Source organism: Triplophysa dalaica, chromosome 6 (genome assembly GCF_015846415.1).
Source record: "Triplophysa dalaica isolate WHDGS20190420 chromosome 6, ASM1584641v1, whole genome shotgun sequence".
Classification (NCBI taxonomy): domain Eukaryota; kingdom Metazoa; phylum Chordata; class Actinopteri; order Cypriniformes; family Nemacheilidae; genus Triplophysa; species Triplophysa dalaica.
Genome location: NC_079547.1, coordinates 17,585,347 through 17,609,179, shown reverse-complemented (window position 1 = coordinate 17,609,179; position 23,833 = coordinate 17,585,347). Strand labels below are relative to the sequence as shown.

General features: G+C 37.2%; 2 protein-coding genes across 2 annotated transcripts in view; one reads left to right on the top strand and one right to left on the bottom strand.

The window, feature by feature from the left end:
- The window catches only part of dock7 (dedicator of cytokinesis 7), a 42,247-nt gene that overhangs the window by 8,872 nt on the left and 9,542 nt on the right, over positions 1–23,833 (top strand). Inside the window, 26 exon segments of the mRNA XM_056750262.1 lie at positions 89–182; positions 385–547; positions 9,361–9,478; positions 9,609–9,679; positions 9,935–10,073; positions 11,019–11,120; positions 12,040–12,126; positions 12,215–12,278; positions 12,281–12,445; positions 12,620–12,784; positions 12,913–13,082; positions 15,948–16,040; positions 16,847–16,936; positions 17,271–17,366; positions 17,459–17,599; positions 17,852–17,965; positions 18,066–18,233; positions 18,768–18,919; positions 19,047–19,216; positions 19,354–19,493; positions 19,580–19,762; positions 19,983–20,118; positions 20,219–20,315; positions 22,915–23,011; positions 23,097–23,231; positions 23,428–23,580. Coding sequence (XP_056606240.1) covers positions 89–182; positions 385–547; positions 9,361–9,478; positions 9,609–9,679; positions 9,935–10,073; positions 11,019–11,120; positions 12,040–12,126; positions 12,215–12,278; positions 12,281–12,445; positions 12,620–12,784; positions 12,913–13,082; positions 15,948–16,040; positions 16,847–16,936; positions 17,271–17,366; positions 17,459–17,599; positions 17,852–17,965; positions 18,066–18,233; positions 18,768–18,919; positions 19,047–19,216; positions 19,354–19,493; positions 19,580–19,762; positions 19,983–20,118; positions 20,219–20,315; positions 22,915–23,011; positions 23,097–23,231; positions 23,428–23,580 — 3,303 coding nt within the window.
- angptl3 (angiopoietin-like 3) lies at positions 1,451–5,938 on the bottom strand. Its single transcript, XM_056750267.1, has 7 exons — positions 5,272–5,938; positions 4,604–4,714; positions 4,391–4,508; positions 4,199–4,312; positions 3,996–4,091; positions 2,669–2,941; positions 1,451–2,456 (listed from the first exon to the last, which is right to left on the bottom strand). Exons 1-7 carry the CDS (start codon positions 5,788–5,790, stop codon positions 2,290–2,292), a joined length of 1,398 nt encoding a protein of 465 aa, XP_056606245.1. The 5' UTR covers positions 5,791–5,938; the 3' UTR covers positions 1,451–2,289.

Sequence of the window (23,833 nt, the reverse complement as noted above, 5' to 3'; positions counted from 1 at the left end):
CATAGTTAGTCCTCTAATGTTATTATATTTTTGAATATTTGACAGCCTGTGTGTTTCTGACATTAGTTTACTTTATTTATTGTATTAGGAGGGAGATCGGCTGAGCGATGAAGACCTGTTCAAGTTCTTAGCTGACATGAGGCGTCCCTCATCTGTGCTGCGTAGACTGAGGCCCATTACAGGTAGAGCTGGCTTGACATCAATGGATTATTGCCATATTGACAAACCTTGTTGCAAAATAGATGCTGTGTGGACTGTAGGACAGTTATCATTTATGTTCAATGATTTCTCCATAATTGTTGATATATGCAATTAATTCATCATGTCATTTTTTAACAGTTGACCTGGTTACCTAGTAATAGCATGCTTTCCTTTTGCCCTCAGCTCAGTTAAAGATCGACATCTCACCGGCCCCTGAGAGCCCTCACTATTGCCTGACCCCTGATCTACTCCAAGTTAAGCCCTACCCAGACAGTCGAGTACGGCCAACGAAAGAGATCTTGGAGTTTCCCGCCAGGGACGTTTATGTGCCCAGCACCACATACAGGTATTTCCTCTTTTCATACGATTGTTTCATAGAGTCCATGCACTCAAACACAAGCCATGTTTCGTACTTGACATTGAATGCTTTGTCTGACATGTATCGCTAAATTAGCCAGAGTCACATTGTGTGATTCAACCCCACTGTCTAAGGATGCTATTTTGGTCAAGGTCAGCAAGAGAACAATGCTTATCTTGTGCATATGTTGACATAACCTGTCATTCAGAGAACATGTTTGTCTTCTCTTAGCCGGTGCCAGCCTTATCATTCAGTGGACAGGTGCTCTGCATAATCAGCCTTGATTTGGGTGATGCTGACTGGAGGGTTTTGGACTTTAATGCATTTTGACATAGTTTACTGCTGAAAATTAATTTGAGACATTTATGTGTGTGTAGAGGATGTAAGATTTAATAAGGAAAGGTTGGTTTTCAAGGCAGGGTAGACGTGCTTAAACTGCTAGAAATGTATTATTGCTTGAATATTTGTCGTCTCGTGTGAACTACGTCTTAAACAGTATGGGAATATCTTCTTGAGCCCACCAGTAAGGTGTAATGTTCTTCCCTTTTTTAAGTTTTTGCTGACATTTGTTTTAAATATTTTGCTTACTATGTGCATAACATAATGGCTTGCGATAACCTTGTCAGATTTGTTTTTGCACTGCAACCCGCAATATGATATTTTACTTGGTGGTGTTTTCCTTTTTCCAGAAAGAATGTAAAACAGGTAGGTTGTTAATATAATTTTCAGTTATTATTTAGTTGATCATTTATGTTGATTAAATAGAATTTAAGAAATACTGTGTCACATATACTGCAGCATTATTGAGCAACTTATATACTGCTCTAATGGAATCAGACAGTTATTGTCAGTTCAGGTATAATAACAAAATATCCACTCATTGCAGTCCTGTGAAACATAAAGAAAGATTTATTGTTGTGTTAATGTTTGAAAGTTTTGCTATAAATATGAAGCATACTGAAAAACATTCTGTAAACTAAATATATATACACAATACCGCTGAGTATGCACAAAGTGTAAACAGGAGTCAATATGACTCAGTAACGTAAAAGAAACTCAAATTTTAACCAGTATGACGATACAATTAGATGGTGACACTTTATATTAGCTTTCATTAATAACGTTGTATATCAGAATCATACTTTTTCATATATATTCCGATTTTACTAACCCTTATGTTGTTTCTGTTTTTTTATTTGGTTAGTTGATACTTGTATGAGTTTGGGGTGAACATTAGACGTTTCCTTAAAGAAATGATTAAATGTTGCACATTTTGAAATTTTGCTTACACTATTTAAATGACCATAAAACAATTCAAACAAGACATTGAGAAGCTCTATAGTTGAATACAGTATAGTTCTATACTACAGTATGTATATGTCCTACAACTGAACATTCTTTGAGTAATAACATGCTCTACAAGTCACTACTGTCTGTTATTTGAACTTCTGTCTTTTTATATATATTTTTAATAAAAATCCTGTACCAAGCTTTTAATCCAATGTTCAATGGATCTTCCGAACTAACGCATTCATGTTGAAACTCCCCTTTGACTCCGTTTCTGTTGGAGTCAGTGACCTGTTGTAGTTGCATCATTCTGCTGTAGAAATCAGCAATTTCAGACTGTCTATAGAGGAGAGATGCTTTGTTGGTCAGGGTCAATTGCCACGGTAACTCCCCTGATTGATATGGAATGGCCCAATGGAAATTACGGTCAGGGATTATTGAAACTAGGTTGATGGTCTGATAGTGATCTTTGTGGATTTAAGGGTGAAGGGGCTTCCTTTGGCAGGCCTCCAGTAGATTCCTTTTCTGCGCTGGGGCCGAGCCTTAGGTCTTATCCAGGCATATCTCCCGTTTAGGTTGGTGTCTCCACATGCGTCAAACCACCAACCACCTGAGAAAAGCAAACATTTTATTATTGGTATTGGAAGCTCTTTTGCTAAACAAGCTGTGGGCTGAAACTTGTGTTGATTTTTTTCAAGATCATTTCACACTGTAACAAATAGTAAGAATAGTTTTGTGGATTGTTGTCTTGGATTGTTGTGAGGTATGTGAGCTACCCCAATGGTTAAAGCCAAACTCGCTTATCACATTTTAATTTGATACCTGTGTAGTTGCGGGCACAGTTGGATTCGTCGTGCTTATCGTTGTCTCTGTCCTTGGTTGAGAACTTCATGCCCGTGTGGTTACTCATGGCATCAGGCAGATCTCCAGACAGAGGTGCCAGGTGAAGGGTGTAATCGGTCGCAGGGCCGCCCAGGGTGAACGTGTACTCTATGAACCTCTTTTCCTCCTTCCAATCTTCAAGTTCAATATGTAGAATGTATTCTCCATGCTGGGCAATGGAATAGATTTTCTGTAGGCCAAGCCAGAACTCATCTGCAACACATCATACAGAACATATAGAAACATATGATACTGTAAACATTCCTTATTACCCCCTAGAAGTCTTAAGCATTTGACGCCTCAGTTAATGTTAATTACATTAACTTGTAATGCAGTGGAACTACACTTGCTGGTGTGTTTTAGATATACAGCATAGTTTGCGTTTATGTCACCATATATACTTAAAACAGACCACATACGTTTTTTGTCAGTATATATTCCATTTTCTTTATTTGATGCAATTTTCTATATTGTGTGTTATTTCTAAATGGACAATTCAACCACCCACAGTTCACAATCAAAATTCTGTCATTATTTACTCGCCGTCTTGTCATTTCAAACCTGTAGGACTTACTGTAGGATATTTGAAGAATGTTGGTAACCGAACAGCGGCGGGACACATTGACTTCTTTTGTATCGACACAATACCAATGCAAGTCAACGGTTAACGCTGTTGTTTGGTTACCGACATTTTTCAAAATATATTTTTTGTGTTCTGCAGAAAGAAAAAAGTCATACAGGCAAATGATGACCGAATTACATTTTTTTTAGGGTGATAATTTACCCCAAAACCCTTGTTTTGTTCTAATTTATGATAACTGTTTTTGTTCTTCGTAACAGAGAGTGAATAAAACGAAGTACGAGGGGTAATAAAATACTCGGAGTAACTTATGCAGTATATTTCAAATGTCCTGGAGACATATGAATGGGTTTCGTGATTTTTTTTAAATAGGATGCATCCTTTATGAAAGTTTTGACCCCTGCATACGTAGCAACACAGTACTACTCTAATTTCCTGTTGTGGATATCGCTGTTGTTCCGGATGTTATGCATTACTTAAAAGTATACACCCCAAAACTGTTTAAACCCTGAAGTTCAGGCACAATAATGTATATTTTAGTTTGTTTACCAAGCCCATTGGAGTGCCTATGACACTTGGAATATGAGGGTGAATAAATAACAACAACAGTTTCATTTTTGTGTAAACTAACTCCTTAAATTAATTTTAAGGGAAAATCTTTGACATTACACGAAGGTGAATACCTACTTTCTAGTTTGCCAAATCCATGTTCATATTTTCCCCATGACTGGTCAAAATCAACAGAACCATCTTCCCTCCTCTGAATGACTGTAGATGCTCCATCTAAAAAATAAGTATATGTAATCCTTGAATGAGAATCTTGTTTTCAATTTGATAAAATTAGTCTAATTTAATGTATTTATTAAACGTAAGAGTAATTGGTGTCTTACCAGAGCTCATCTCACAGTACACATTGAAGGGTTCAGATTGATTTGGTTTTATTGGGTAAATTCCGCTTTTTCTATGTCCACTTTTGAACACGTTACTGCAGCCCACTGGATAATCTATGCAACAAAGTAAACAACAGATCAGTCTGGACCCAGTAAACCTCAATGTAGACATTGCTGTTGTTAATTTCTTACCGTTTATGTCGATAGTTCCATTGGTGGAATTCATTGTCAAGTACCCAAAGGGGTCAGGTGTTTCTGGGCTTAAATCCATAAATTTTTCTGCGGTGTCTTGAAAATTGTCATAACTCAGCTGAAAAAAGAAGATGTTTATAAACTTGCAATAATGCAAATAAATAAAGATGAGAAGCGTCAGAAAATATACGTTTAATAACGCAATGGATTTACCTTATCCTCAAGACTCTTAATTTTGCCATTCTGATAGTTGAGCTGTTCGTGTTGCTCTTTCACAGATTTAAGCAGGTCTGTAATGGTCTTTTCTTGTGTTTCAATTACTTCCTGCAACAATTTTTTAAAACAATGCACGTTAAGATTACATTACCATTTATTCTTTGTGCAGAAAATTGTATTCAACGGAACTTTCAAATGAAAGCATTTAACATTTTGTCAAAGAGATAAACAACAATTTGTTTCCCTCATGTTTACATTATTACGTTTAGATCTTAAACTGTAGTATAGTTTCTGATTGGCACATTTGCCTTTTGATTTGTCTATGATCTTGTCATGCATTGGAATACATTTATGGCTTTGCTCACCCAAAAAATGTAATTTGGTCATTTATTCACCCTCATGTCATTCCAAACATTTGTGAAGAACACAAAAGAAGATATTTTGAAGAATGTTGGTAACCTTAATTTGCCTCCATTGACGTGCATTGTAAAGACAAAAAACTGTTAAAATGTCTTCTTTTGTGTTTCACAGACTCATATACATGTTTTGAACCACACGAGGGTGAAAAAAATGATATAACTTTAGTTTTGGTTGAACTATCCTTACTTAATTTCAGAAGTGTTTTTTTTACCTATTTAAACTATTGACAATCTGATCTAAATCACCTTAAGACCAGAGATCTCCTGAATTTGCTCCAGCGGCATTATGCTTTGAGACAACCCCTGCAGCTTCTCCTCCAGTCCTCCAACCTTGCTATGCAGCTGGCTTCGCTCTTGTAGAATGTTGTTGATTTTGCTGTTGATCTCCATTGACAGGTTTCTAATCTCTTCATTGTTTTCCTTCAAGTATACAGTCGTCTTCTTTAGCTTCTCCTCTTCCTCTTTAATTTCACTGGTCACCACCGACAGCTGGTAGAAGGAGCGGTCGAAAATGTTGAGCTTCTGAAAGATGTCGTTGATCTGAGCTTTGGTCTTGTGCACGAACTCTCGGAGACTCTGACCGAGCTGGAGCAGACCGTTCGCCAGCAGTCGTACATCATCTAACATAGCAAAGCGGGATCTAGTCTCAGTTGGTGGCTGCACTGTGCTGCTGAGGATGGGTGCGACTGTGGGTGTTCTCCTCTGGTTAGACGCTGCATTAGTAACAGACAAGATTAGTAATAGAAACAGAAGGATGATCTTCATTGTAGCTGGTTTGGAGATGTTTATGTCCTAGGGTCCTTTTGCATCTCCTACTCTGAGAACAACAGCGAAAGCAGCAGAGGTTCCTCATATTTATACTGCTGCAGTGAGAGGGGAGGGAACTTTTGGAGATCATTAAGCTGGTTGTGCTTGTGTGTCCTCCCCAAATCTGTGGAAGTTTACACAGGGCAAACAATTTACAGTATCGCACACATACATAACGTGGCCCTTTGGTTGTTACTGAAAAGCAAAGATGAACGATGGTACAGGCAGGCTGATGAATCATTGAGCTCATCGATCACGTCATCGCTTCGGCCACTTGGTGCACCGTGCGTGTATGTAAATTAATAATAAAATCAGCAATTTATGGTTGTGGGTTTGATTTAATGGTCCCTGAATCAGCAAAGTATCAGTCTCATGTGCCATTAAGAAGGTCTGCATGTACAAGCAGGATTGTTGCTGGAGCTCAGACCTGCTCGGTTGAGGCAGTGATAGAAATGAGTGATGACTGAATGTTGAGATAGTTTGTGCCAATGCAATGATATGTGTTAGCTTGTTATTTATTGCAGGTTCATATTAGTCTCCTCCTATTGCATAGAACATTATCTTTCTAATCCCATAACAAGCAAATAAGTCTCTATAAAATGTAATATAATACAGGTATATTATATAAATACTTTTTTGCTTGTATATTATATTACATAGAGACTTTTTTGCTTGTTTTGGGATAAAAAACAAGCCTAATGTATATACTGTGTATGTGTATAGATATATAGATGTGTATATATATCTCAAAAATTGACCAGACAGCTTAAATTTGATCCTTCCTCAAAGTCCGCCTTGAATGTTCAATATGTTATCTTGTTAAAGAAAGGTACAAAATACTATTAAATCGGATATTGTTGGGTGGTAGTGTTATTCTTATTTGCTGCACATCCTACTGTGCAGACAGCTTTTTATGAGAGCTAATTGATATTAATATATTATCTTGAAGTACTTACCACCATTTTGTCAAGTAGTTGCTAAATGACGTTTGACCATTTCATAAACACAGTTTGCAATTTGAAACATTAAAAGGTTCAAACACACTTAAATATTGTAAACTGCCATGCAGATATTCTTGGTAGGGTTCATAAACCTTCAAAATTGAGCCTGCCAGCTAACGTGATTTATATGGTCGCTGTCCTGTAGCAGTTATTGATAGTGTTGCATACATCTGTCAGCATGTTATATATGACCGTATATTATCTTTGCTCATTTTAACTGGTCTTGTTCAGATGGAGAAAGTTTGACCTCTCAGTCTATGTTTGTGAACACAACAACCACTCCCTTTATGTACCCAAAAGCCATTCAGGCGGTAGGGGCTTGTGTGTTAGCTATTAGTGAGGTCCTTTCAGTGCCCCAGCATTCACCCGAATAGACAATTATTAACCTGTGCTTTTATTTGATAAGAGTCCCCAAACCAGATAGAACAGAGGTAATATGTTGAATGGAAGCGCTTCACATCAAGCTCTGTATGTAAACTTGGTTTAGAACAGTGGTTCTCAAACTTTAAAGATCATGTACCACCTTTAATAAGATGAGTTGTTCCAAGTACCACGTAATGACTGCAATAGAAAACACATGAATAAAGACTCAAATTAATACTAGTAGAGCTATGAATCTTTATCTTTACACCTTGTCCACCAATTATAATGTACTATTATTAATACAAACACTTTTTTTATTTACCAGCTGTTTTCAAACAAAAATTTCATATTTTTCAAGTTAGTCAGCAGTAATAGTGGACACACAACACACAAACCGTGTAAACAGGGCTCTGTAAATGACTATTTTGGGGATTTATTAACTTTGTGGGGACTTGCAGAAAGCCAACTAACTAATATTTAAGACTTACAATGTGGAAAGAATAGCCTATTTAACACAAGATAAATAAATATATGTCGTATACTTAAACATCAAGAGAACAGCTGAAACGTATATAACTTCGAGACTCACACTTTACTGCAGCGGCTGGTCAAAGCAGCGCATCAAAACTAAATGCCAACGCTCACTACATTGATTTAACCTTGAGTAGAACCAGCGGTTCAAGTTCAGAAAAACATAAGAAGCTTAATTTACTCGCAGCTCATTGGATGACGCACAAGCACCTGCCTGCTCCCACTGTGCGTGCCTGAGTTACATTGACCAAAGATCAATCAACAATAATTCATACAACTATATTAAAATTGCACATATTCTGAGATATACTCTGTATTTATATATATCATGTATTCAATAGGGATGTAACGATTCACTGTGAGCCGGTTGAAAATCGATTAAAACAAATAATATGTGACGATTCAAGTCGGTTGAGACGTTATGAAAATCGCAGTATATTTTTTGAACAGCAGGGGCCCCTGTTTTTTCTGCAAACTTGGTAATCGTGGATTTGCTGATATTTAGTAGTTAGGCGTACCACGGTTTGAGAACCATGGTTTAGAATTTGTTTGTAAAACTCCAATAGAAGCAGAGTAATGGAATAAGACAGTTCATGATGAAATATCACATGAAAGCAGTGGTTTCTCTCCTTCTTCTTGAACAGAAGATCAAAGTTTGTGTAAAAGTAATATCAGCTGCACATTGCAGAAGATGAAATATGGGAGATGTGTGCTCCCTGTATATTCTGAGTGACCTCTGCGGTCCGTGAGGGCTCTCAGGAGAACGGGTTCCACGTCACTGCAGTCTTTCTGTCTATTTCTGTAGCTACTGTAACTACAGAACGGAAACGGCTCCGCAACAACAACAACAAAAAGTTATGACAAAAGCCAGTGGCCATTAATGTTAAGGGTTTGTCGTGATCTCTTTATTTTAAGACTTTTTCCACATGTGAACAGAAACTGTTTGAAGTGGCTTGTGCTTTTGGTAGTTAAATGTACTTTCAATTTCAAGTTTTTTCATTGTTGTGATTTTAAATGCGAGATCATGAGAAAACATTTTCTTGCTCAATTAAAGTGGCCTGTAATGGTGTTTCATGCATTCAGACTTCTATACAATGTTAAAAGTGCCGTCTTCTCATGGTTGACATGGTCAAAATGTTCTGCGTTCTGCGTGTTGTTTTCATTAAAATTATTGTACAGTGCACCATATCTACACTTCTTGTAGTTTGACTATAACTTGACTACTGTTATTTATACAATAATTTGTTACAAAACTTTCCGAAACGTAAATAAACATTGGGAGAGTGTATCGAGCAAAGAAATACTACGTCATGCTTCCAACTCCTTTTTTTGACAAGTTTTATAGAAAATAGAAATTTACAATACATTTTATGCAAGCAAAAAAAAAACACCAACCAAAAGTATTGATGTTCCAGCAATGTATAACTGAACATGTTATTGGTTTAATTACTGATATTAAATTCTTCGATTAAAATGATTAATAGAAAATATTTATTTGGGGGGCTGCAAAGCAATACAGCCCAAACAAAGGGGGCTTACAACAAAAAAGTCTGAGAACTACACAGTGTACATAATATACATAAAACATTAAATGTAAAATCTTATGAGACCTCATTTCTACCTGTGTGTGTAGGAACCTCCTGTATGTATACTCACAGAGCCTGAACTTTGCCAATCGTCAAGGCTCCGCTCGGAACATTACAGTTAAAGTACAGTTCATGAATGGGGAAGATCCGAGCAATGCAATGCCGGTACGTATTATGGAATGCACATAAACCCCTCACATGTCCAAGGATGTCATAGTAGAGGACTCTTCTTTATGTGGCTTAATGATATCAATGGAATTTGTGTACTACAGTTCTTCCCTTCTTGTTTTCTCAGGTAATCTTTGGTAAATCCAGCTGTGCAGAGTATTCTAAGGAGGCATACACTGCTGTGGTCTATCATAATCGGTGAGTTTACAGCTGGTTTAACCATTCACCATAAGTTTTATTACAGTAGTTCACCCTCATGCCATCCCAGATGCACATGCCTTGCTTTCTTTGGTTGAACAATATAAAACATACATCCGTTATAAACAAAAATGTGATGCACTAAAACAATAGTTGGTCAAGCTTTTTTTTCTCATGCCTAAAATATGGTTTTGATAACATTGTTGTTTGTGTTTATGGTGTGTGAGAGTGAATTCCTCTGTTCTGTTCCTTCAGTTCGCCAGACCTCCATGATGAAGTAAAAATAAAGCTGCCAGCCTCACTGACCGACCACCATCACATTCTCTTCACTTTCTACCACGTCAGCTGTCAACAAAAACAGAACACTCCGCTGGAGACACCTGTTGGATACACGGTACACGCAGTACCCTAAAAACCCATTTACACACACACACTAATATTTACATTTCATTTTAAGACATGACTTCAATTTGTGAGTTATTCTATTGGACTACACATCATTCAGCTACATTCAGTTAATTTTGTGATTCAATCAAAGTGTTTGCAAATTAACCTTAATGAAAGGGATGCACCGAAATCATCCGGTCCCCCTTTAGTGCTCCCGCTCACTCTAGGTGTTATTAAAGGACGATCATGCGATTGTGCCAAAACAAAGGCTTAAACTAACAAATATAACAAGAACAGCTCAACACCTGCAGACAGAAAATGACACGCAAGCTCTATGTGATGCCCGACTGTGCCCGACCGGCTTAATGTTTCTTTATTGTTTGAGATCACGTGCATTGACTTGTGCCTGTTTTAAAGTCGAACTTTAATCTCAACAAACTGTTCATATGTGAATGATCAGCGGAACGATTTGTAAGTAACTGATGATGTAGCTCACGTGGACCGTCATCCGGCAGGTGCTGTTATCACTGAAGCTCATTTTTAGCGAGTATACATAAACAGACTCACTGCCCTTCTGCGTTCTGCGTGTTGTTTTTATTAAAATTATTGTACAGTGCACCATATATACAATTCTTGTAGTAGCAAGAGCTGCTGAGTTCGACTATAACTTGACTACTGTTATGCATATAATAATTCCAGAATGATTCTAAAACTACAATGTTCAGATGATTGGTAAAAAAAGTTATATTTAATTTTGTTCCAATGACCAAAGAAAAATAATATATTTAGTATAAATGTTCTCCTTCATTTTTGTGGTTTTATGTGTTTAATTGATACAATTAAATAAAACTATTTTAAAGTAATAGAAGTAATTTTCTGTATCGGTTTCGGAACACAATTTTTATTTGGGTGCATCACTACTTAATGATGAACAGGTCTCTTTTTCTCTCAGTGGATTCCAATGCTGCAGAATGGACGCTTAAGAACGGGACATTTCTGCTTACCAGTGTCTTTGGAGAAACCGCCTCAATCTTACTCTGTTCTGTCCCCCGACGTGAGTCTCTTTCAGTTAAAGACCTGAGGGCTGTCAAATGAGTAATCGTGGTTAATCGCATCCAAAATAAAAGTTTGTGTTTACATAATATATGTCTGTGTAATGTGCATATTCATTTTGTATTCATAAACACACACGTACACATACATGTATACATATTTAGAAAATATTTACATGCATTTTTTTTAATTTACTAATAGTTTGAATTATATATACAGAGGATGCCTACCCGACAAACCCAGTGAAACCTCAGACCTCCTTTCCTTGACTGCTCCCCCTGTCATGCATAAGGCGTTGGAAATGTTCTATTGGGCAATTAAACTGTCCTGAAATAGTCGGATTATAACACCTAGTCCTATTATGCGAATATATAAATGTTTATTTTCTTTTCTATTTTTTTTAATTATGCATGTATGTTTATATTTTGATATTAAACATATTAGAATGCACAGTACACAGACATAAGTTATGTAAATACAACCTTTTTCTGGATGCGATTAATCACGGTTTGACAGCCCTAAAGACAGATCTAATAGAGAGATGTGTTTGATCAAAGCAGGGTTACTTTGATTTGCATTTAAATTCCATTGCTTTGAGGATTACAAGAGTTTCTGTGGTGTTTAACATAACATATTATGTCATTTAGTTACGATAACTTGATCAGCCAAGATTACAAAAGGACATCAAGAAAAATGTCGGTTTTGAAGAACTTGCTAAAGAAATGTGAAAATGTGCTATATTAAGAAGAACTGGTGTTTTCTGTGGTTAAGATGTTAAAACATGGTGCTATCAATACCAGGATTGAAAGTTCGATTCTCAGAGAACTGTTAAAATGTAAATCATACCTTGAATGCTCTGTCCTTACGTTGAGGGTTGAACTTTTATTGATTGACACTTCTATTGATTGATGTTTTTCAAGGTTCCTCTTCCTGGCATGAAGTGGGTGGATAATCACAGAGGAGTGTTCAATGTTGAAGTTGTGGCTGCGTCCACCATCCACACACAGGTGATACATTTTCTCAAAGCATTTACTTTTTAAGCCCAAGTCCCTTATTTAAAATATCTTCTTTAACACGTTTCTGTTCTTTTCCCAGGACCAGTATTTAGATAAGTTCTTTGCTCTGGTGCATGCTCTGGATGAGCACATGTTCCCTGTGAGATAGGAGATATGCGCATTATGGAGAATAACTTGGAGGCCGAGCTGAAATCCAGCATTGCAGCTTTGAATTCCTCTCAGCTGGAGCCTGTGGTGCACTTCCTTCACCTTCTGCTGGATAAACTGGTGCTGCTGATGGTGCGACCACCTGTTATAGCCGGCCAGATAGGTACATGCCCTTCCGAATACAGTACATACTCGTCACCAAAGAGCCAACAAGCCCTTTTTATACTCGCGCTTCTGTAAAATGCGATCAAAAATACTAGATTGCTATTCTGTTAGTTATGTCAGTTGTTAGGTGGCTGGTTTTTAAGATCTTTATTTGGTTTCATCTTTACCGTAGTGAATCTTGGTCAGGCATCTTTTGAAGTGATGGCATCTATAGTCAACCGTCTGCACAAATACTTGGACACCAGTCAGGATATGCATGGTCGAAACAGCCTCCTCTCCTCATATATCCACTATGTCTTCCGTCTGCCCAACGTTGATCCCAACTCCCCTTCTCCAGGTGAGGTTTAAGGTTATCATTTATCTTTATATTTATCTTATTGATAGTGGGGAAATATTCAGTACTACCATAACTTGTTGATAAATAATCCAGTGATCAGTTCTGATTGGTCGTGTTTGGTTCAATAGGTCCTGGAGGATTGGGCGGCTCTGTGCATTATGCCACAATGGCCCGTTCTGCTGTTAGACCCACAAGTCTCAACCTAAATCGCTCTCGTAGCCTTAGCAACAGTAATCCAGACATCTCTGGCACTCCCACATCCCCAGATGATGAAGTACGGTCTATCATCGGCAGTAAGGTGGGTTGACGCATTGCATCAGGGCTCTCATGTCAGAGGGGACATGAAATTTATGTGATCCTGCATGCAATCATTTAAACAACTATTACATCACACATTTGGTTTTGGCTTATATAACGGAAGTGCTAATAGATATGTTGTTTAAATAACAAAAAAAACATTTTTATATACGGTTATGTGCAAATGCGTTTTAATAGGAATATTGTTGTATTTTTCGATTGAATCCCTTCAATTATTATTATTATAGAGTTTATGGACTTTATGTACTAGGGTTAAACAGCATTTCTTAATTACACGACAACCTACAGTTCACACAAGCAATGCAAACTGGAACAGTTTATGTACTTTGGTACTTGTAGTTACCTCATGTTACACCATCTTGCAAAATGAAAAACAAAAAACTTAATTGAGTATTTCAAATACTGTACATGTGTGCTTGGATGACCAAATTGAAAGTTTTATTTTTGAATGTTTATAAACACTTAAACCCATTCAACTGTTCAAACTGGCATATTCAGGGGTTTCACAAAATAATATGAACACCCATTGTTATACGGGTTAATATTAATGGTGTAGCTCTGAATGTTAAAAACTATTAAAAGAAGAAAGTATCATTTATCTGGTATTCACATTATTTTTGGCCAACCCTCATACATTGCATCTGGAAAGTATTCACAGCGCTTCACTTTTTCCACATTTTGTCATGTTTCAGCCTTATTCCAAAATGGATTAAATTCATTATTTTCCTCAACATTCTACAATCAATACCCCATAATGACAATGTGCAATGACAATGTGCAATGACCCATAATGACAATCTTTGCAAATTTATTAAAAAGAAAAAAAGCAAATGTATTTAAGTAATCACAGCCTTACCTCAATACTTTTTTGAACTAACTTTGGCACCAATAACAGCCTCAAGTATGATGCTACAAGCTTGTCACACCTATTTTTGGCAGTTCTCCCATTCTTCTTTGCAGGACCTCTTGAGCTCCATCAGGTTCACAGACATTTTCAGATCTCTCCAGAGATGTTCAATCGGGTTCAAGTCTGGTCTCTGGCTGGGCCACTTAAGGAAATTCACAGATTTGTCATCTAGCCACTCCTTGTTATCTTGGGGGTGTGCTTAGGGTCCTTCTCCTGTTGGAAGATGAACCTTCAGGCCAGTCTGAGGTCCAGAGCACTCTGGAGCAGGTTTTCATCGAGGATGTCTCTGTACATTACTGCATTCATTTTTCCCTCCTTCCTGACTATGCTCCCAGTTCCTGCCGCTGAAAATCATCCCCACTACATGATGCTGCCATCACCATGCTTCATTGTAGGGTAGTTTATCAGAACAGATCATTTTGTTTCTCAAGGTCTGAGAGTTCTTCAGGTGCCTTTTGGCAATCTTCAGGCGGTGTGTCTTCTGTCTGGCTACTCTGCCATACAAGCCTGCTTGGTGGAGTGCTGCAGAGATGTTTGTTCTTCTCGAAGGTTCTCCTGTCTCCACAGAGACATGCTGGAGTTCTGTCAGAGTGACCATCGGATTTTTGGTCCCTCCCTTACTTAGGCCCTTCTCCCTTACTTAGGCCCTTCTCCCTCGATCGCTCAGTTTGGCCATGCAGCCGGCTCTAGGAAGAGTCCTGGTAGTTCCAAACTTCCATTTACGGATGATGGAGGCCACTGTGCTCATTGGGACCTTCAATGCTGCAGGAATTTTTCTGTACCCATCCCAAGATTTGTGCCTCGATACAATCCTGTCTCGTAGGTCTACAGACAATTCCTTGAAATTCATGGATTGGTTAGTGCACTGACATGCATTGTTAACTAGGGGACCTTATATAGACAGGTGTGTGCCTTTCCAAATCATGTCTAATCAATTGAATTAACCACAGGTGGACACCAATCAAGTTGTTGAAAAATCTCAAGGAAGATCAGTGGAAACAGGATGCACCTGAGCTCAATTTTGAGTGTCATGGCAAAGGCTGTGAATACTTATGTACATGTGCTTTTTTCATTATTTTTTTTATTACATTTGCAAAGATTTCTAACAAACTTCTTTCACATTGTCATTATTGGCTATTGTTTGTAGAATTTTGAGGAAAATAATGAATTTAATACATTTTGGAATAAGGCTCTAACATTACAAAATGTGGTAAAAGTGAAGCGCTGAGAATACTTTCCGGATGCACTACTGTATATAGTTTTACATTACGTGACAAGAATTGCCTAACAAATTAAGTTAAAGGGATAGTTCACCCATAAATTCTGTCATCATTTACTCACACTCTTGTCATTTCAAACCTCTATGACTTCCTTTCTTTTGCGAAACACAAAAGAAGATATTTTAAAAAAAGTTGCTAACCGAACAGCGCCGGCACCCATTCACTTCTATTGAATGGACACAACAGCAATGCAAGTGAATGGGTGCCAGTTACCAACATCGTTCAAAATATCTTTTTTTGTGTTATGCAGACGAAAGGAAATCGTACTGGTTTGAAAAGACAAATGTTTTGCTTAAACATTTCACACACTGAATATTCACATAAATCAATTTTCACATAGAAATATGGAAAGCTTTGTCAGGTCTGTGGACGTCAATGCTTCCTCTTACATTGTTTTTATGTCAATGTTTTATTATCTAAATGTCTGTGTGCTGACTGTCTTCCAATGATTACACAATCACGCTCTCTTTGCTGCCAATCTAAGCCTTTGATCCTCTGTAACCAATTTTGCTTGTTACTCTAACCTGTTTCTGCACAATGCTAATAACTGAATACAACTTAACTTGCTCCCGGTTGTTTCATTGACATGTAACCTTCACTGTTCCCTGGCTTGCTCGCTTCCGTCTGTCACCCTTTCGATGCCACGCTCGGCTTGCAGGGCTTAGATCGCTCCAACTCCTGGGTGGATACCATGGGGTGCAAAAGCGCCCCCTGGGGGACCAGCCCTGGCTCAACATCTGATGCTAAGCAGGTCATTCCAAATACCCTGAACCCCTTAATTCAAAGCAAGATACCCCACTTCAACATGTCCCTTTTTAATTCCACAATGTCAATTATTTTCATTGCTTTTTCTTCTAAAAAAAACATGCTTCCTTTATCCATGAGATAACATCCTTAGTTAAAACACATGTAACCCTTGAAACCCCCATATTCATAATCCATAATCAGTCATTTTCAAAACTTCTCATCGCTCTTATTCAGTCTGAACAGCATTGCATGGGCATAACTAATCGGCTTCAATTTTCACTCTGCTTGATATGTTCAGATATGCTGCATGTATGAATGTGTGGGGGTGTTTTGTTTGTCTTGTGAAACTATAAGTTTGTATTTTTGTTATTTTGGCACCTGGTTAAGGCTTATAATTTTTTTGATATTTTCCTCATTTTTTTAGTGCCTGTAATTCTTTACAGCATACATATGTGTTGATTTATTACTATTGTTTTATTATTTATTTTTAATCCACTTAACAATTTATTTTCTATCTCCTATGTCTCACTATTGATCAGACTATATTACACCATTACATCTTATATCTCCCTCAAACTAATGAATTGAACAAAATATAATTACATTTTATAATGAAATAGTTTTGCTTATTTTATTCTGTGATATTGTAATTTTGCAATTTTATCACTGATGAGATGAATTCTTGTCCTATCTTGTTTTGTGTGGGTGCGTGTGTATGTGTGTTTGTGTAGATAGGAGTAGTGAATGACACCACACACCTCTGTCTCCACACTAATCTATTTTCACCCTTCCATTCATCCCCACTCGTAGGCCATGGAGCGCAGTGGCAATCGCATGTCATCGCACACTGAGAGCGCCAGTTTCTTGCAAACATTAACAGGACGCTTGCCGACCAAAAAGGTAGAGACCGACACCCTGAAGGCAGGAGTCCAACCCTCTCCTGGCCTCACCTGCGCCTGTCTGTCTGTGAATGACTGAATGTTGTTTATATCGTAATTGCTGTGAATGCCACCCAAGAACTGTGTAGAAAGAGGGAATGATGTGTTACTTGTGGTATGAAGTATTCTGTTTCTCTTGTCTTTAGAATGAATCCTCCCCAATCTTACAGCAACACAGTGGACCTTATGTCAAACAACACCTTTCCTTATCCCGTAGTAGTGCTATGACTAACCAATAAAAAGTGTTTCTGTTTGAATGGTGATTGGATCTCGGATCTTTCCTTCTTGTTCCTCAGCTTTTTCACGAGGAGCTTGCCCTGCAGTGGGTGGTGAGCAGTGGCTGTGTGAGGGAAGGAGCTCTCCAACAGGCCTGGTTCTTCTTTGAGCTCATGGTAGGAACTACCTCATAGCTTCCTGAATAAAGCTCAAAAGAAAGGATGAAGGTTTTCAGATATTGTTTCATAGCTTTTTTTTCCCGTCTCAGGTTAAAAGCATCATCCATCACTTATACTTCACCGATCGTCTGGAGTCTCCCAGAAAGCACCGCTTTCCGGAGCGCTTCATGGATGACATCACAGCTCTGGTTAGCACCATTGCTGGTGACATCGTCTCACGTTTTCAGAAGGTGAGAATTAATACTCATTATTTAAGACTAATTATTAAAACACTTTAAATAAATCTCAGTCAATTTTGTGTCGGGGTCTCAATCATCCTATCAGGGGTCGTTTTACAGAAATGAACTGTTTACAACGGTACATTATCTACACAAAAAAAGTTGCCATTTTGTTACTTTTGACTGTGATAGAATTTTACAGCTTCATTTCTGTATGAAATGATATTTTCCATAGAGCTCAGTTTTATTTTACCATCCATTTAGGATCTTGAGTTGGTAGAAAGACTTAACACAAGTTTGGCCTTCTTCCTCAATGACCTCCTGTCAGTTATGGATAGAGGATTTGTCTTCACTCTCATCAAAACCTATTGGAAGCAGGTACAGTACAGTTTAGCTTTAAACAAATTCTGTTTTTTGTCAATAAGGTATGTCTCCTAGTATTATCTAATGTTCAATTTTCATGGTTTATTCCACTAAGGTGTCCACAAAGCTCTATGCACTACAGAACCCTACTTTGGAGTCTCTGAGATTGGACTTCCTGAGGATCATTTGCAGCCACGAACACTATGTCACCCTGAATCTGCCTTTCAGTCTGCTGACACCCCCAGCATCACCCTCTCCTTCTGTGTCCTCTGCCACATCTCAGGTATAAACATAAATCCAGTGATAAGATACAGTACACTGATAGTTGAAAGATACACTCGGATGTACTTTTGGTATTTTTTCAGTATCAAGTTTTTTTTTAAAGGCATAATTTAAATGTATTACTTTATCAAAATTGAATATTTGTTATAATTTGATTAATTATAATAATTTTCGAGGGGGGGAGAGTTGATTTTAAGACTCAATTAAATGTTTAAAAATGTTTAGAACAATAAATAATTACAAGTAAAACAGTATCGTTTAGAGTAAAAAATTACTGGACATTTTTGTAGTAAGGAACTGCAAAAAATTACAGCAAACTCTAATAGTGTATATATATGGATACAGTATATATATATATATATATATATATATATATAAATATATATACACGCATATATATATATATATATTTATTTATTCATTTAATTAATTTGTTACAAAAATGTATTTATATATTATTTTTCAGATTTAAGTAATCCTTTGGCGAAATGAACTCAATGATCATTTTTTGTCCTTTCTCAATATCTGCTTCCAGAGTTCTGGTTTCTCTACCCATGTGCAGGACCAAAAGATAGCCAATATGTTTGAGCTGTCTGTGCCCTTCAGAGAGCAGCATTATCTAGCTGGTCTTGTCCTGACAGAGCTGGCTGTTATTCTAGACCCAGAGGCTGACGGGTCAGTACCCTGGTATGTGTCCGGTCCATTTATTTGAGCTTGATTAATTATAAGCTTAGCATTACCGTTTATTTATATACACTATCAATATTTCATAGTTTATGAGGGTTTTCAGGTTGACTCTTTAATCTTTCTGCAGGATGTTTGGTCTCCATAAGAAGGTCATAAGCGTGGTCCATAATCTGCTTTCCAGTCATGACTCTGACCCACGCTATGCTGACCCCGAGGTCAAAGCCAGAGTAGCCCTGCTTTACCTGCCACTCATTGGCATTGTCATGGAAACCCTTCCACAGCTCCATGATTTCACTGGTATGTTTACTACCTTTTGGTGTTGTATATTTTTTCTTGTTTCAAATGTATTTCGAACACGTCCTCTTATTCCAATGAAAACAACCAATACGCAAAAAAGATTTCGATTAAAATTTGATCGTTTTTTTAAATCATAGAATCACATAATCAGTGGGGTCGTCCTGGTACTGAGGAACAGGAAGCTGAGGGTATGATCAGCCAGACTGTTGCCATGGCGATAGCTGGGACCTCTGTTCCACAGATGTCACGACCTAGTAGTTTTCTTCTCAATCCGCAGGTAGTGTTTTCACTTCAATGTCATTTATAGATTAAATGTGTATTCTTTTTCTGTGTGTTTATTGGTGTCCACATCCACTTCTCCAGGCCACCCGCCAACATGGCTCGTTCTCCGCCGAGTCTAGCCGTAGTCTGCTCATCTGTCTTCTGTGGGTGCTGAAGAATGCAGATGAGATGGTGCTGCAGAAATGGTTCACTGACCTGTCTGTCTCTCAGCTCAACCGTCTTCTGGACCTGCTTTACCTCTGTGTCTCCTGCTTTGAATACAAGGTCTGAACAGACATCTTATTTGAGCGAGTCAATACGCTCACGTCAATCAAATCAATCTCGATCCTGTACTGAACTTACAAGATGTCTGTGTCCATTATATTTTTCATGTCCAGCTTCGCAATAATTCCTTCTGCGTTGCTTCTCAAGTGTTAAATCATTTGTCTTTGTTTTTTTCTATCCATCCACCTCATACAAAAAGGCCCATTTTTTGTTCATGCAGGGCAAGAAGGCATTTGAACGTATGAACAGTCTAACCTTTAAGAAATCTAAAGACATGAAGGCAAAGTTGGAGGAAGCCATCCTGGGCAGTATAGGAGCCAGACAGGAGATGGTGCGGCGGAGCAGGGGGCAGCTGGGTTAGTAAATAAAAAATAGATTGAAAAGAATTAAGAGGTGAGTGGTGGTCCTTTGAAATGCACCTTTTGAGGTATATTTGTCCTTCCATTTTTTCCTCAGAGAGGAGTCCATCAGGCAGTGCTTTTGGCAGTCAGGAGAACCTGCGTTGGAGGAAGGACATGACCCATTGGCGTCAGACCAGCGAAAAAATGGACAAGTATGTTCTTATGCGTGTGTGTTCTTTGCACAAAATCAATGTAGGCAAGCTTTGTGGACATTACAGTTAGGTAACTTATCTTATAAAGTTCAAATATTATCAGCATATTGACCAGATAAGTGCATTAGGAGAAAATCTGTTCTTTCTATGCAGATTGATTTTACATGTGATATTTCCGGTTGAAATACAAAATTATTAGTCATTGGAGAAAATGACAAACTTTTTTGAGGAAGAGCAAGTTTTTTTATATAAAAAAAATGATCATTATTCACTAAAACTAGAATTGTGTTTTGACTTATTCATTATTTCAATTCGGAAATATTAAATAAGACACTATGATAATATGATAATTACTGTCAGTATGTTTTTTGAATGCATTACGTATTTTTGTCCACATTTAAATAGGTGCTTTTATTAATTTGATCACATGGGTAATATGTCACCTAGAAACAACCTTTCATTATTTGACTTTACAATAACACTTTTATTTTACCTCGTTCTTTTATGTACTGTGTGTTCAGGGTCAAGAGATCAGTCAGGTACTGTACTTTTGAATTGTGTTTGCTTTAAATGAGCCTTGCTCTACTGTAGATCTGAATTTAAAGCCCCTCCCCCTCGCTTCATCCTGCTCTCCTGGCTTTAAAGGGGCTTGGGTTGGTCTGGAGGCTGCCTCCGGACCAATGTGTGTGTGAGTGTGTTAATGTGAGAGATTGAATAGGTTTCTGTTTGAATTATGTAATTCTGAACAGTATGTTTGAGATAAAATACCTAACCGTTTCTTTTGTTAAAAGGTAGCAGGTTACTAAATCTAGTCTGGATCCGTTTTACAACTTGACTTTCACTAATATTCACTGCATAACATAAGCATCAATATTGTACATTTGTAGTATCAGTACCCTTTCCAAGCAACGATCTGTTTACAAATGAATTTAGGGATTTAACATGATGGCTATTGTTCTATGTGAGGTGTATTCTTAAATAGTGCTTCTTAACTTTGATGATCCCCCAGCATCCAAATTAATTTAGTAGATTATATTTTGGTTTATTAAATCGAAAAGGTTGTACATTGTGTTGATGCACTACAGTTATGCAATGACGTTTTTGTTTTGGATTTAGTTTGATGAAGTTGGTTGATTGTATTTTCCTTGTGTTCTATAGCAAAACGTTTGCTTTGGTGTGTGCTTCATATGAATTGCTGTACATGAGCAAACTAAATTCCATTTAATTGCTAATAAAGAATGTTAATCTGGGCTTTTGGAGAAAATTCTGAGATTTCTCCTTGAGTAACATTCAGCTCCTTATGCATTTCATGTAAATTAATACTACAGGTGGGTCACTTATAATGACTCGATTGTCGTCAATCTTTGTAAGTACATACATCATTTTCTTTAACTGTTGTAGTATTATAATGTGTTTTTACACATCCTTTAAATGAAGACCCTGTCTGCTTCTAACAATATTCAGCTTTAGTGAGACCCTATGAAAATTAACAATGTTTATGTAATTTTTGTATTTAAAACCACAAATGACCCATGTTTTACTACATTAATCGTACTTTAACTTTGATGTTTAAAGGTAAAACTAGGGTAATACATATGGTTATTAGTCCACTTAAAACCAAAAGTTACTACCAAAGACGGACATTAGTAAAATATTTTTACTCTCAATTATATTTTCATTACTTCACTATGTTATAATTATAAAGCATGATGTCATACATTTTATTCCACTACGTTTCACAAATAATTTAGTACATTTAGAATCTAATACTTTCTTTTACCCAAGTGTTTTCCCCAAAAATATAACTTGAGTGAAAGTAAGAAAGTATTAGATGTACTTAAATTTTAAACAGTGAATGGTAAAAAATATACATGTGCTAATAAAATGTGGAGTAGAAAGTATGATATTGTGCTTTACAATTATATACTTGATGGTCATATATACTTTACACCGTGTCTACACCGGACATTTTTATATTTTTATTATATTGTAGACACAGTGTTAGAATGTATAGTAAAAACACTCTGAAAAAGTTCAGATACTTGAAAAAGGTGAAATATATAGTTAAATGTAAAAATATTTCACTGAACATACTATATCAAATTTATTGTTAATTTTAAGAAAGTACTAGATCGACTTAAGTTTTAATGTACTTAAAAGGGCCGTTTTGTCATTTTTAGTGGCGAATTGCATCAAACCACTCACTCTCCCTTTCAAGGTGACAAGGTGATGCCCCCTCTACCTTCTCCGTGCATTATTGCTATATGGTTATGATGCAGGTATCTCATAGTTCTGTGGTATTAAACAAATCGTATACTACACTATGCATGTTTAAGGGAACCCTACTGCGCAGTGAAAGAAGCCAGCAGCCCTACTAAGATAGGTTTGTAAGCCCATTAGGATATGTTGATATATTTCCGGAGCATAAAGGTTGGTTAGGCTACAATTGATACATCTCTGTATACAGGGATGTTTTTCATCTCTGTATACACTTCCTTGAATGCTTGTGTGGAGATTGATGTGGCATTCAAGGCTTCCCTCACTGTAGTGCATTATTTGTTGTGCTTTTCTAACTGTTTGTTAACAAACTGTTTTACAGGACCAGAGCCGAACTGGAGCATGAAGCTATTATTGACGGCAATCTGGCAACCGAAGCTAACCTCATCATATTGGATACACTAGAAATAATAGTTCAGGTAGTTATCTTGACTACTACAATCAATATTTTAATATGGATGACATTTGATGTAACTATATAATGGTCTTCTTTACACTGTTTAGACTGTGTCAGTGACAGAATCCAAAGAAAGCATTCTGGGAGGAGTTCTGAAGGTCCTGCTACACAGTATGGCTTGTAACCAAAGCGCCCTTTATTTGCAACACTGCTTCGCTACACAGCGTGCTCTCGTGTCCAAGGTGAGCAGATTCTTTTAACGTTCAAATGATTGTTTATTTGATGTAACATAAATTAACACAGTTAAATCAGTATTATGTCTTTTGCATAATTTGAAACCTGCATTTTATTGGAAATGACACACAATAACAATGTTCTGTCGTTCATATTGTTCTAGATTGTGATCTCTTGTTTCTGTGGCTGTGTATGTGTGTTTAGTTTCCAGAGCTGTTGTTTGAGGAAGAGACGGAACAGTGTGCCGATTTGTGTCTGCGTCTCCTCAGAAACTGTAGCAGCAGCATCAGCACCATCAGAGCCCACGCCAGCGCATCTCTCTACCTCCTCATGAGACAGAACTTTGAGATCGGAAACGTGAGACAAATTAATACACCATTCGTTAATTTCCATAGATGTTGTACTTCTGTAGTGGTCCTGAACATTTGATGTGCACCCCTTTTGCAACACATTATTGGATTTAGGTCAAGACACAAAGAATGTTTATATGTTTATATTTTGGTCAGTTCTGTTGCACTCTATAAAAAATAGAAACACAACCAGTCAGATATTAAGGGTCATTTATTCTTTATTTTTTATGTTTAAGTGAATAAGTGAACTCATCGAAACC

Excerpts from the sequence above, each read along its gene's own strand:
- angptl3 (XM_056750267.1), bottom strand. The coding sequence starts at position 5,790 with ATGAAGATCATCCTTCTGTTTCTATTACTAATCTTGTCTGTTACTAAT. Across the intron at positions 4,313-4,390 it reads TGGAACTATCGACATAAACG|ATTATCCAGTGGGCTGCAGT; the intron begins GTAAGAAATTAA and ends TTTGTTGCATAG. Across the intron at positions 2,457-2,668 it reads CTGTGCCCGCAACTACACAG|GTGGTTGGTGGTTTGACGCA; the intron begins GTATCAAATTAA and ends TGCTTTTCTCAG.